At 33.3% G+C, this 11,713-nt stretch overlaps 1 protein-coding gene across 1 annotated transcript; it reads right to left on the reverse strand.

Moving 5' to 3' along the window:
• Positions 1-1,248: 1,248 nt before the first annotated feature.
• Positions 1,249-5,631, reverse strand: LOC101206282 (GTP-binding protein BRASSINAZOLE INSENSITIVE PALE GREEN 2, chloroplastic). The gene is made up of 4 exons (XM_011658263.2): positions 5,297-5,631; positions 3,899-5,223; positions 2,670-2,837; positions 1,249-2,086 (listed from the first exon to the last, which is right to left on the reverse strand). The coding sequence occupies exons 1-4, from the start codon at positions 5,394-5,396 to the stop codon at positions 1,733-1,735; spliced, it is 1,947 nt and encodes a 648-aa protein (XP_011656565.1). The 5' UTR covers positions 5,397-5,631; the 3' UTR covers positions 1,249-1,732.
• Positions 5,632-11,713: the final 6,082 nt, after the last annotated feature.

An 11,713-nucleotide genomic window follows, 5' to 3' on the forward strand; every position in this document is an offset into this window, starting at 1 on the left:
GCTACATGTGTAGAAACCCTTATCTATGAGAAGACAATCCTATTTACAAGTAAAAGTTTAAGCATTGAGAAATAAATTAATGCATAGCATTCGGACCAAATAAAAGGAAACTAAATTATAAAATTTATGACAAATAGTAATAATCTAACCAATAAACTTTTAATTCAACGACACGCAATTCAACCCATAAACATCATCTTGAGTTAGAATCGATCCAAACAACGTAAAAATATTTTTTAATAACAAAATCCCTTAAGCTATCAAAATGTATATGTCATCATACTTAATAAATAAAAACCAAACAAATACATCCTCAAATGCATATATTCCAAGAAAGAAAAACACTATAATCATATACATTAGAAATGATTAGAAACAAAAGTGACAAACTACTCAGAGCCTAGTAGAAATGATTAGAAACACAAGTGACAAACTACTCAGAGCCTAGTACAAATATCATTTGTAATATCCAAATTGATTCACTCTGATTCCCTAGATCCTAATCAACGGTATAAAATGTATAAAGGCAAGAAAATTGTAAATCATGGTTTCAAGATAAGATTAGTTCTATAGTCAGATGAGTTAAGGAATGTCCCATTCATCAAATGAGAGGGCTTGGCCTCCACGATGAAATTGAGTAGGTTAGTTTAGGTGTTTGGCTCAAAGAGTGCATGCTCTATTCATTGGTAGGGTAGGTTCGACTTCAATCTTGGCTCAAACAAGTTAGTTTCAACCTTCGACCCCAAGTCCCCTATCTACATATCTAACTGGGCCACAACATTTTGATTTTGGCTTGATTTTCATCCTTCTCTTGATGCAATAGTATGCAAATTCACTTAAAGTCGACAATATCCTCTACTTCAAATCTTCTCACAACACATTGTATCAACAAGCATTGTCATAATGTAAGTGGACATACACAAACAAATGAAATTAAGATGAAAAACACTTGATAGACACAATTGTGTAGGATCAAGTTGAAGATTCATAACATGCCACTTTTGAAATCTCAAGAACCAAAGCAAAAACTAAATTCAAATCTTGAGTGTAATGGTTGGAAATAGCACAAAAAGTTTTTCACCTTTGACAAATAACATATTTTTTGGCCAATTATTTTAATGGGCTGTCTTTGTGCCATCTCGGTTAGGATCAATATCGAGACTAAAAAAAAAATTAGTATCTTTTGATGGAATGTTTGAACCACCAATTCTATGCTTTCTCGATGGAAATTCCAACTAGGACGACAACTAGGAAAGAACAAAAAACTTCTGCTCATATATTCTGATCGATAAGTCACAACATCTATAATCATTATGAAATTTCAAAAACATCAAAAGCAAATAGAATAGATGGCACCAGGACAACCCATTAGAAAGATTACTACTTCGTAAAAGAAACAAAACTTCACTTTACAACATTTCTCATAAATTGTTCATTCCAATTGAATCATTAAACACCCCAAAGGAAACACGTTTCTTTACCTGTCACCATAAAAAGGAGCTCTTGGTTATGGCTCCTCCTGTTTACTGTAGTTTCATTGTCAATAACCAAACCCTCCCAATTAATTGTGGTATGCTTGCCGATCATAACAAGAACTGTGATCTTTTGCTAGTACAGAAAACTTCATTGGTTGAACAAACTCCAAGCTCAAAATCTTGATCACTTTCCTTGGAGCGTCCATTCCAACCACGTACTGAAAAGGAAAGACAGATGTATCATGACATGTCTTCTCTCATGTAGAAGCCCGCACAAAGGGCTCTGCACTCTCCTCCTCTACGGAGATTCTCCTCTGTGCATCAAGTTTTGTTTCGTTGCCAATGGTATTTGATATGGCTTTTGATAGCCAAAACCCAGGTCTCTCGATGAATGTTGCTCGATCAAGAACCAAAGGTTCTCTCATCGTTACTTCTATCCCATTGTCTATCCACAATGTCAAGGTTGCTTCACCTTTGAGACCTAAAGAAAACCAGCCTAAACCTGCTATTGAAATATCAATGCTATTGACAACCCAACTTGTGCCAGAAATCTTGACCTCTCTCTCTGCCCATTTGCCTATTTCAGAAGCACGGTCGACACCAATGGGTGGCTAGAAGAAACAAGAAAATCAAATATTGATCAACTGGCAATCATAAAATGCTTAATTTTCTTTTTCTGCCACCTAATATAGCTACGTTTAGGAGTGCTTTCAGGACCAAAAGCACTTCATTCATGTTCAAAATAAAGTGTTTTCAAGTACTTTTTACTTGCTTCCTTATGCATATTTGTATAATTGCTTGACAGAATATGATCATTACAATCATATGGTACTACTTCTCATAAATCGTAATAAAAGAGTGTGTTTGAGAGTGATTTTGAAATGTTAAAGATCACGTTTACCATATTCAAAATCACTCTAAACCATGCTTTAATCATCCAAAACCATTTCCCCCTCCCCTGACTATTAAATCAGTGCAATTTTTTGGGAGATGAATGTTAGTTGCTTAGATATTGATATGCAGTGAACTAAAATGATTAAAAGGAAATGGCAGAAGATGGATAAGATAATACCTTAGCAAGCCCAGATATCCCTAGAGAAACTAATAATCGAGAGAAATCCAATATAGGAGACATTCTGGAGGTAACAACAATTACTTTTTGCAATATGAACTGAGTGAAACAAAGCCAATTACCTGCAACCTTATACCAGCATGTTTCTTCCATATCTCATCAGCATTTTCAATCTTCCCTAAGTGAAGAGAAACATTTGGTGATGCCCAAACTGTAACATATATTGTCTCTACTGAAGCTTGGTTCAGATCAAGTCTTACCAAACCACCAACATGTACAGTCTGCCCTACCTGCCCAATATTGTTGATTATAATTAGGGTCTAACAGCATCCTCATATCTAGTGAACAGCCACATTAACCAAGTCTCTGTATAATTTGATGCTTGTCCACCATTTGCATATACCAGTAAAAACTAGTCAAGTAAATCATTGAAACTAACAAGACACGGACAAGAAAATTGAGTAAGGTGACTAATTTTTAGAGGCTGTGCCCTTTGCCTCAAAACTACCATTATTATTTCAAAAATTGCAATATACCCTTAAACTTTCGTTAAGGTTTCAAAACTAGCATTAGAGTAGAAATTTGCAAGAATGTTAGACAAAGAATGGGACCAGGAATGGTGTCTTAGTAACCCAATATGGAAATTGGGACCTAAATAGCACCACATCATTTGTCACTGCCATCGCCACACCCACATCATTTGCAAGAGGTTCTAATTTCCATTCAAAATTCAAACAGATTTCTTCAAAGGTAGTCTTGAAATATTTACAAAAGGTCCAAAGTAAATTACAACTTCTGAAAGAATATGGGCATTTTTGAAAAAATGGGCAAACTTCAGGAAATTTTATCTTTTTTGGTCATTTAACCTTTTTTATTTGCATACAAAATGAAGGCCTATCAACAATTTTGGAGCGGTAACTACAATCCATTTTGGCAAAAATTGACTAACTATATCAGAATACACTACTAGCACGATATTGATTTACTCATTTTATCTACACTAGACCATAAATTTTTCTATGGAAGTTCTGATAAAAAGTCAAGAGTATCCCATGAGCTTAGTGAAGAAGAAGAAATGATCAATAAAAAATAACATTCTGTCAATTGAGGGTCGATTAATTGATCCTCGGAAATAAGTGCAGTATAATAGAGTAGATTCATAAACATTTAGCATGCTATCATTTAGAACTCAATGTGGACTTAAAGTCTCAAACATGGATTAAACCATTATATAGATCATAAATGTTAATAGTTAAGTACCAAAGGGTTATAGTCACCTAGACGATAAAATAAATCCATGTTTTCATCAAAAACAGGTATAAAAATATTCACTCATAGAAACACAACTTGCCTTCACTCTGTAAGTTCTCGGTTGGAGCTCCTTTCGAATTTCGACCATCTTCTGTTCTTCCCTATTCAATCTCATGGACACTAGATAAGGATGTAGAAGCCCAGGAGTATCAAACAACTTTGCCTTGGCTGACAAAATCCCCCCAATTCTCAAGATCCCGAGCGTAGTCCCAGGAATTGGAGCTTCGGTAAGCTTTGTCACTTTAGCCCTTTCTTTTTTTGCTAATGCATTAATGAGAGTAGACTTCCCAGCATTCTGAGCACCAATAACCCACACATTTCCTCGTGGACCAGCCAATTCTTTGATGAAGGACAATAGATTTTTCACACCAACATCTTTTCGAGAACTAACCAAATAAACGCCAGCTAATTTAGGTGCACCCGCAGCCTTAGCACGGTGCCGAACCCATCTATCTAGTCTTGTGGGCGAAATTTGAGATGGGAGGAGGTCAACCTTTGTGGCCACAAGAACAAGCTTTGGTAATTTCTTACCCATCTTGGGGTCGTTCTTATTTCCTTCCAAAGCCTTAAACAATGATTTTGCCGCACGCTTGGGAAAAGAACCATCGAAATCAACACAATCGACAACCATAACAACAACATTGTTCAAATTTGATGTGGATTTCATCAAACGGTTGGCCATCAATCTATCAAAATCAAAATCAGGTATTAAGTTCTCAGCAGCTTGGTTCTTCACCTGCCCATAATTCCTCAATGAGTGGCACCTTGCACAAACTGTTACCTCTTCTATCTCTTTCTGAGCCTCTCTAGCTCTCCTCTTCTTCTCTGACTTAGATATTCTCTTCTTCTCAGCTCTCTTCACTGTTTCCTCTGTAATGTTTCCATATCCCACATCAGCAGGCGCAAAACCATCCAATTCCAAATTATTTTCTTCATCCTCCATGAGCTTAGCTTCCCATTCATCGCTGTCCCAATCAAAGCCATCCTCAATTTCTTCTGCATCACTATTTTCTTCTTCATCCACAACATCACTATTTTCTTCTTCGTCCACAACATCACTGTCTACAATTCCATAAAACTCATCTTCCACATCCTCCCCATCCTCCATTGGCTCTGTAAGTGAAACCTTCCTTTTCTGATAAAACCCAAGAACGTTTGGATCCTCATCTTGCATAAAAACTCCACAGCCAGGACATATGTCTCCATTTTGCTCATCCTCATCTCTTCCCTCACTCAAAACAGAATCCTTTGTCCTGCCTTTTCCCTGAATCTTAGAACTTGTTGTGCGAACAATTTGTTGGGATTTCACGGCTAAGCTAATGGGTTGAAATTGAATCCTGTGGGCAGTTACTTGTCTATTGGGGCCTAGTAAAAGAGGGGGTTTTGTTTACTCTATGAATCAAAGTGTAAAGGAAAATGCGGGGAAAAGGGAATTTACCTGGAAGGAAAGGAGGTCGTGTTCGTATGTTGAGTCCATGATAGAAATTATTGACGGGGAGTTTCAGATTGAGCTCCATTGCAGATAACAGAATTGCCATTCCTTAGAATACAATAGTTCTACTTCTACAATGAAGATGGGAAATTGCCAAAGATAAGCAAGGCTAACAAATTTGAATCAAATTGAATTTTGGGAATTTTCCAAAACTTTAATCCAAATTCAAGTATCTAGAAAGCACCCTAAAGATTTCCTAATTTTTCTTAAAGAGATATATTCAGCTCTAATGCTTCTAAACCCTGAGTCAATTCAAATAATCAAACAATCCAAACAATCAAACCCAAATTATAAGGAAATGTTGGATTCTGTTAGATTATATTTTAAGAATTAAAATTCGAGTTGAGTTCAACCCGAATTTCTAATGTTATTAAATCATAGGTTAAGTTACAAAAAAAAATGCATCTAAATTTTAAAAAGTTTCAAAAATGTCCTTAAATTTTAAAAAGTACTCTTTCGGTTTGTTTTGAACGAAACCATTAAAGTTTTGTTTAAAAAAAAACTCCTAAACTATTAAAAAGTTTCATAAATACCCTTGAAGTTAAACAATTTCAAATATACTTTCATTGATCCAAACTTTACACAAACTTTCTCACCAACAAAATTTTTAAATTAAAACCATAGTTTTAAATTTATCTTACTTTTAACATAGAGAGATAGATTATGAACACAACAAATCTTAATAGTTATTGTTGTAATAATCATCAAAGAAAAAAATGTATTTGACTATTAACACACAATGATAGTCCGAGAGATCTATTATTGGAAGATTTTTTTTATTTGACTAATTATTGTATGTTGATAATTTTATTGGTTTTGTATTTCCAATAAACTCATATCCTTACTTGTCTTATGAGTCTTGATATGTATGTCGAGACATATAAAGACTGACGTTCAAGATACAACTTAAAGAATCTATAGTATAAATATAAGGTTGGGTACCTTATCTTGCTACATCATGTATGCGACCCACTTTATTTTTTTTATACAAATGTAATGATTCAACGTGTTCATGTAGGTGACATGTGAGTGATGGTATCCTATGTAATAAGTTTAACTTCTAGATGTAACTTCATTTACTAGTTAGGTTTATATTTCAATAGGATGACCTAAACAATTTAGTCTTAATCTTGAGTATAATATGATCTCCTATTTGCAAAAGATTGTCCTTTGATTTGTAAGAATGAGAGTAGTCAGATTGCTCCCACAAGCATACCATTTTGAGAATAAAACCAAGGGGGAAGCTAGAAACATAATTACAAAGATGAAACTCACTATTTTCCAACTTTAGAATACGTAGATAAGTGTTAGCTTAAATGGTGTCTCCATAATTTAAACAAATGACCCTACCCACTTTATGGCACAAGAGAAGTTTTTATTTATTGGTTGAACCATAAGCAGGTTGTTCATGAGAGGAGGACTAGTATGTAAGTACTAAGAAGTAACCTAGGGGTAAAATGATAATTTGACAAAAGTGGTGTTACGGCACTTGTGAATGACTAACTTGTTGTTATTTGTTTATATATGTGGACACACAAGATATCGACAGCGAGAAGAGTGCAACTGTGAGTTTCTAGTAGAGTGTACACATAGTTAACAAATGTTTATTAAAGTGGTAATGAGTATAGTCAACTAATATCATGTTGTTGGAGCTTCTAATCTGCAGATCCTACTACTGACAAAAGGAAGTGTTTCCACTACAATATGGATGGACATTGGAAGAGGAATTGCCTCAAGTATCTTGCGGAGAAGAAGAAAGAACAATAGGTAAATATGATTTACTTGTTTTTAGAAACATGTTAAGTGGAAAATGACCATAATGTCTGGTTGATTCAGTAGCCACTAATCACATTTACTTTTTTTTTACAAGGAATTAATTCATTCCAGAAGCACAAGGAGGGTGGAACGGGGCTCAAGGTTGGAAGGGAGACATCACTTATACTCTTGCAGTAGGAGTGATCAAGTTGTTTTTTAGAAATAGATTCTTGTTTTTAGAAAACTTATACAGATCAAAAGGAACTTGATTTTTATTTCTTGCCTTCTATAACAAATGAACTTAATTAACTTCTCTATCAATAACGAAGGGATAAAAGCCTATGGCAAAACTATTCCTCAAATTAATTTGGGAATCCCAAAATACTAATACATTAGCAAAAATACTTAAGAAACTAGTTTTCTTATTAAAACTTAAAGGCTAAGCATGTTTTCTAATTATAGATTAGAGAAAGAAAATTTTACTTGTTTATGTCTCTGAATCTATAAAGTAAATTTTCAAATTGGGACACGTGCGTTAGAGACATTTCTATTTTATAGGATGAGATTGATTTGTGGGAAGCAATTGAGATGAGACAAATGTTTAGAGGGAAGTTATTTTCTTCTTGTAGAGAACAAAAACATTGGTTTTTTTTTTATTAATTCATTTAAAGAAAACTGTTTTCTTCTAGATATTTATAATTCTCTTTCCTTCTCGGAGTAAGAGAGAATCATGAGATTTTATTAATTTTTTAAAAAATATTAAATTAATAGAAATATCAAATCTACTAATTAATTAATCATTAATCAATTAGCTAATAATTAATTAAATGGATATTTAAAAAAATAGAAAAGTAAATTAAAATATTTACAAGTTATAGCAAAATTTTCGATTCTATCAATGATAGTCACTGATAGATTTCTATCACCGTAGCATTTCAGTGATTATCAGTGATAGAATTTAAAATTTTTGCTATAGGTTGTAAATATTTGGTAGAATTTGTTATTTTTGAAAATTCTCCTTAATTTAAATCATATTTAATTAATATTTCATTCAAATCTTATTTAATAAATATCTCTTGATTATTTTATAGTTTTATATTAATTTAATTAAATCAAATAAAACTAAACTATTAATTAATTTTTTAATTAATTAATAGCTAAATTAAATATTATATATTTAACTTAAATTAAATTTAAATTATATTCAATATAAGTTTTTCTCATGACCAATAATTTTAATATGAATCTACTTCACATTAAATTAATATTTGAACTCATTCAAATATTTTATCTTTGTTGAATCATATCCAAAATTAAATTTATATAATAAATTTTATATTATAATGTATCATTATACTAGTTCTCAAAGTAAATTTGAACACTTCAAATTACAACCAATATAAATAAATCATATTACCATTTACGAGCTAGGAAGAAAACCTAATGAACCTACAGATCAGAAGCTACAACGATCTGTGACTAAACTCATTAACCACATTAATCAATATTCGTTAACTATGTGTACACTCCACTAAAGACTTACAACTGAACTCTTCTCACTGTAAATATATTTTTGTGTCCACGAATATAGACCAATAATAATAAGTTAATCTTTCACGAGTGTTCGTAACACCAGCTGAACCAATTTACCGTTTTACCCAGGTTACGTATATACTCATTGATTCATTAATGGGTTTTGGCCCTTAAGGCACCCAAGTTTTGGGAGGGGGAGATAGACAAATGTAGATATGCCCATATTTTCACACACCTGGCGAGGAGAGGAATAAAATAATAATATATATTTTTTCGCTAAAACATTTTCTTTATTAATTGGTATAATCGTTTTTATTTTCTAAATTAATTGATATAATCGTTTTGGTTTTCTAAATTAATTACACATTAAACTTGAAACAGTTGTTTGTGATAGTTGGTTGCCTCTGCCTCGCCATTTCTATATATACCATCCTATTTTTCACCTTTAAGATACAAAGAAAAATCTTCTAATTCCATACTCTCCCTAAAAATCACTTTAGTGTCCTCTTGAGTGTTTGTGAATTCCAATTGATTTTGGTGCAAAATCAAGACCGAAACTATTTTATCTTGGAGACGACTAGACTATCAAACTATTTGCACAAAAAGAGCAGAGTAGTGAAACGTCTTAAAGAGAACGTGATGCGCAACTCAACCGTCTACTAATCTATTTTCTGTTTGACCAAACGATTTAACCAGTGTACTGATCAGAACACAAGATTATTTGGTGAACTAACCAGAAAAGATAACATACCTTACGTGAGATATAAGATGAAGTACAACAACGCATGACGTAGGCAGCCACAACAATTTATTTATCAAACCATATGGCGCAACCACACCTCAGGATTTCACTTCTTATGCTATTTCTCGGGGTGAACTTTATCATTATTTAGTTCTCATCCTAATTCTTTTTCATTTGTTTCCATTTAGTTTCTTGAGTTCTTAAACTTTCTACTTCATCTAGTCACTAAACCTTTTTTTCTCTTCTCAGGATGAGGAACTTTAATAAAAATATGATATATAAAATATAAAACGATTTAAACCGAACCAATTCGGCTTGAACTGGATCAGGTTGGTTCGGTTTTAAAATTGGAACCGAGGACCGTTCACATATAGTGTCAACCGAGCGGTTTGGTCCATGAACCGTGCACACCCCTTGAAATTGTATTTTCTTTTTCTATGTTATATTCTTCTTCTTCTTCTATAAATTGAAAAAAAGTGATTCAACCTAGCCTCCACCTCTAGCAGCATTTTCATCTGTGACCCCCTTGAAAGTCGTGCAAGTCCTCGTCCACTCCGCCTTTAGTGAAACTCCATCTCTTTTTATGCTTCAAGTTTCTTTCATTTTCATTTCCATGGCTTCATTTTGAATGAAGATCAACCATCTTTGTTCATCGATTAACCAATCTTCACTTCCTCCGACCCTCATTTTTAGTAGCATTTTGATGAACCATGTCGTTTGTGATTCAGTTCAAGCACTGGATCTATGACCTTCTCTCTAACTATTTCACCTAAAACCTTGATGGGTGTGCCTTAAATTCTTTTTTGGTCCATTGAATGCCCTAGTTTCTTAGTACTACACTCTGGTTATTTGGATAGTTGTTTTTCTTTTGCAGTTGTTCGCCCAAAATGGGAAATTTTCATTTGTCATTGTGTTGAACGTTCATGTTTTGTTTTTATTGATTGAGATTTGCTTGTATTTATACGTTTTATGCTGTTGATTAGGCTCTGGTGAATCGGTTTAGGGTTTTGCGAATGATATTTGTTCTGGGTTTTGAGTGCTATCTCACTATTATGAGAGGAATGCATGGTGCTTAGGAAGCTGTATCTGATAGTTCTAAACTTGTTTGTGTTTCTAGTCATTTATTAATGTATATGAGTAAAGTCTTTTGCTTTCTGGGAGTATATGCATCTGAAGTAGTGTTTGTTTGACTTTCTTTATAAGATATGAAGACATACATTTTGATAGCTTATCCTTCATGTTTTTTTTTTTTAAAAAAAATTGTTTTCCTTTTGTTGTTTGAATTTGTTTCTAGTTTCAAGATGGTGTTTTATTGTTAGATTATTGCTATTTGCCCTAAATTCTGTGGATTAGTTTGTTTCTCAAGTTTTAAATTTTCTTACATGTAAATAGGATTATCTTCTTATGATTAATATACTTTTTAAGTGATTCTCATTTGTAACAACTGTGACCTGGAAGTATTGCTTGCTTTAGTATCTCGATTGTTGGTTAACCTAGCTTGATAGAAAATTGAGCCTGCTCACTGCCCGAAGATGGAAAAACTCATTCTCAACATGTTAAGTTGACTCTTATCAAAAGCTTTTGCTCTCAACTACTACTACTCTCTCTCTCTCTCAACGTAAAACAATTTGTCTGTCTCATTCTCGTTTGGTTTTTCTTTTGGTAAATTACAAGTGCTAGATGATGAAAAATCTTGGAACATTGTGTCTTGAAGTTCAAGGAATTTGAGGAATGGTTAGCTTTTTTAGACTTTTATTTTGATACAAACTTTTAAATTTTAACAGATTCTAATGTGCATACATTATATAATACTCTCTTTTGGCATTTAACAACATCTCACAGGCATAGAGAAATGGTACTGGATACTGGAATTTAGAGCTCTCTATAAAATCCTTCATATGCTTTTGTGCCCTGATTCTTCTTCTTGCTCTTTTGGCTATAAATTCTTAGGCTTTTCTTGTCTTGATTGATATTAGGAACTTCAGTTTTGCCCAATGATGGAAAATCAATATAAATTGAAAGGTTGCAGATGGCTTTGTTCATCATTAGCCTTTTCTTATCTCCACCTCTACCATCACCTCCTCTTTCAACTATTCATACATCTAATCGCACACACATCACTATCTGTAAAGGCTTTTGATGAATGAACACCGTTTGCTTTGTACCGCATATGATTCTATAAAAGCTATGAGATCTGAGGGCTTTGCTTCCGTACTGTTTTATTCTAGGTTTTGCTGTTCTTTGGTTTGTTTAGTACTTGTTTTCTTGGATTTGGGGCAGTTTCTCAATGCAGTTCTTATGAAAATGCAGCATAGGAAGCAGATAATTCCACC

This window comes from Cucumis sativus, chromosome 6 (assembly GCF_000004075.3).
Source record: "Cucumis sativus cultivar 9930 chromosome 6, Cucumber_9930_V3, whole genome shotgun sequence".
Lineage (NCBI taxonomy): Eukaryota > Viridiplantae > Streptophyta > Magnoliopsida > Cucurbitales > Cucurbitaceae > Cucumis > Cucumis sativus.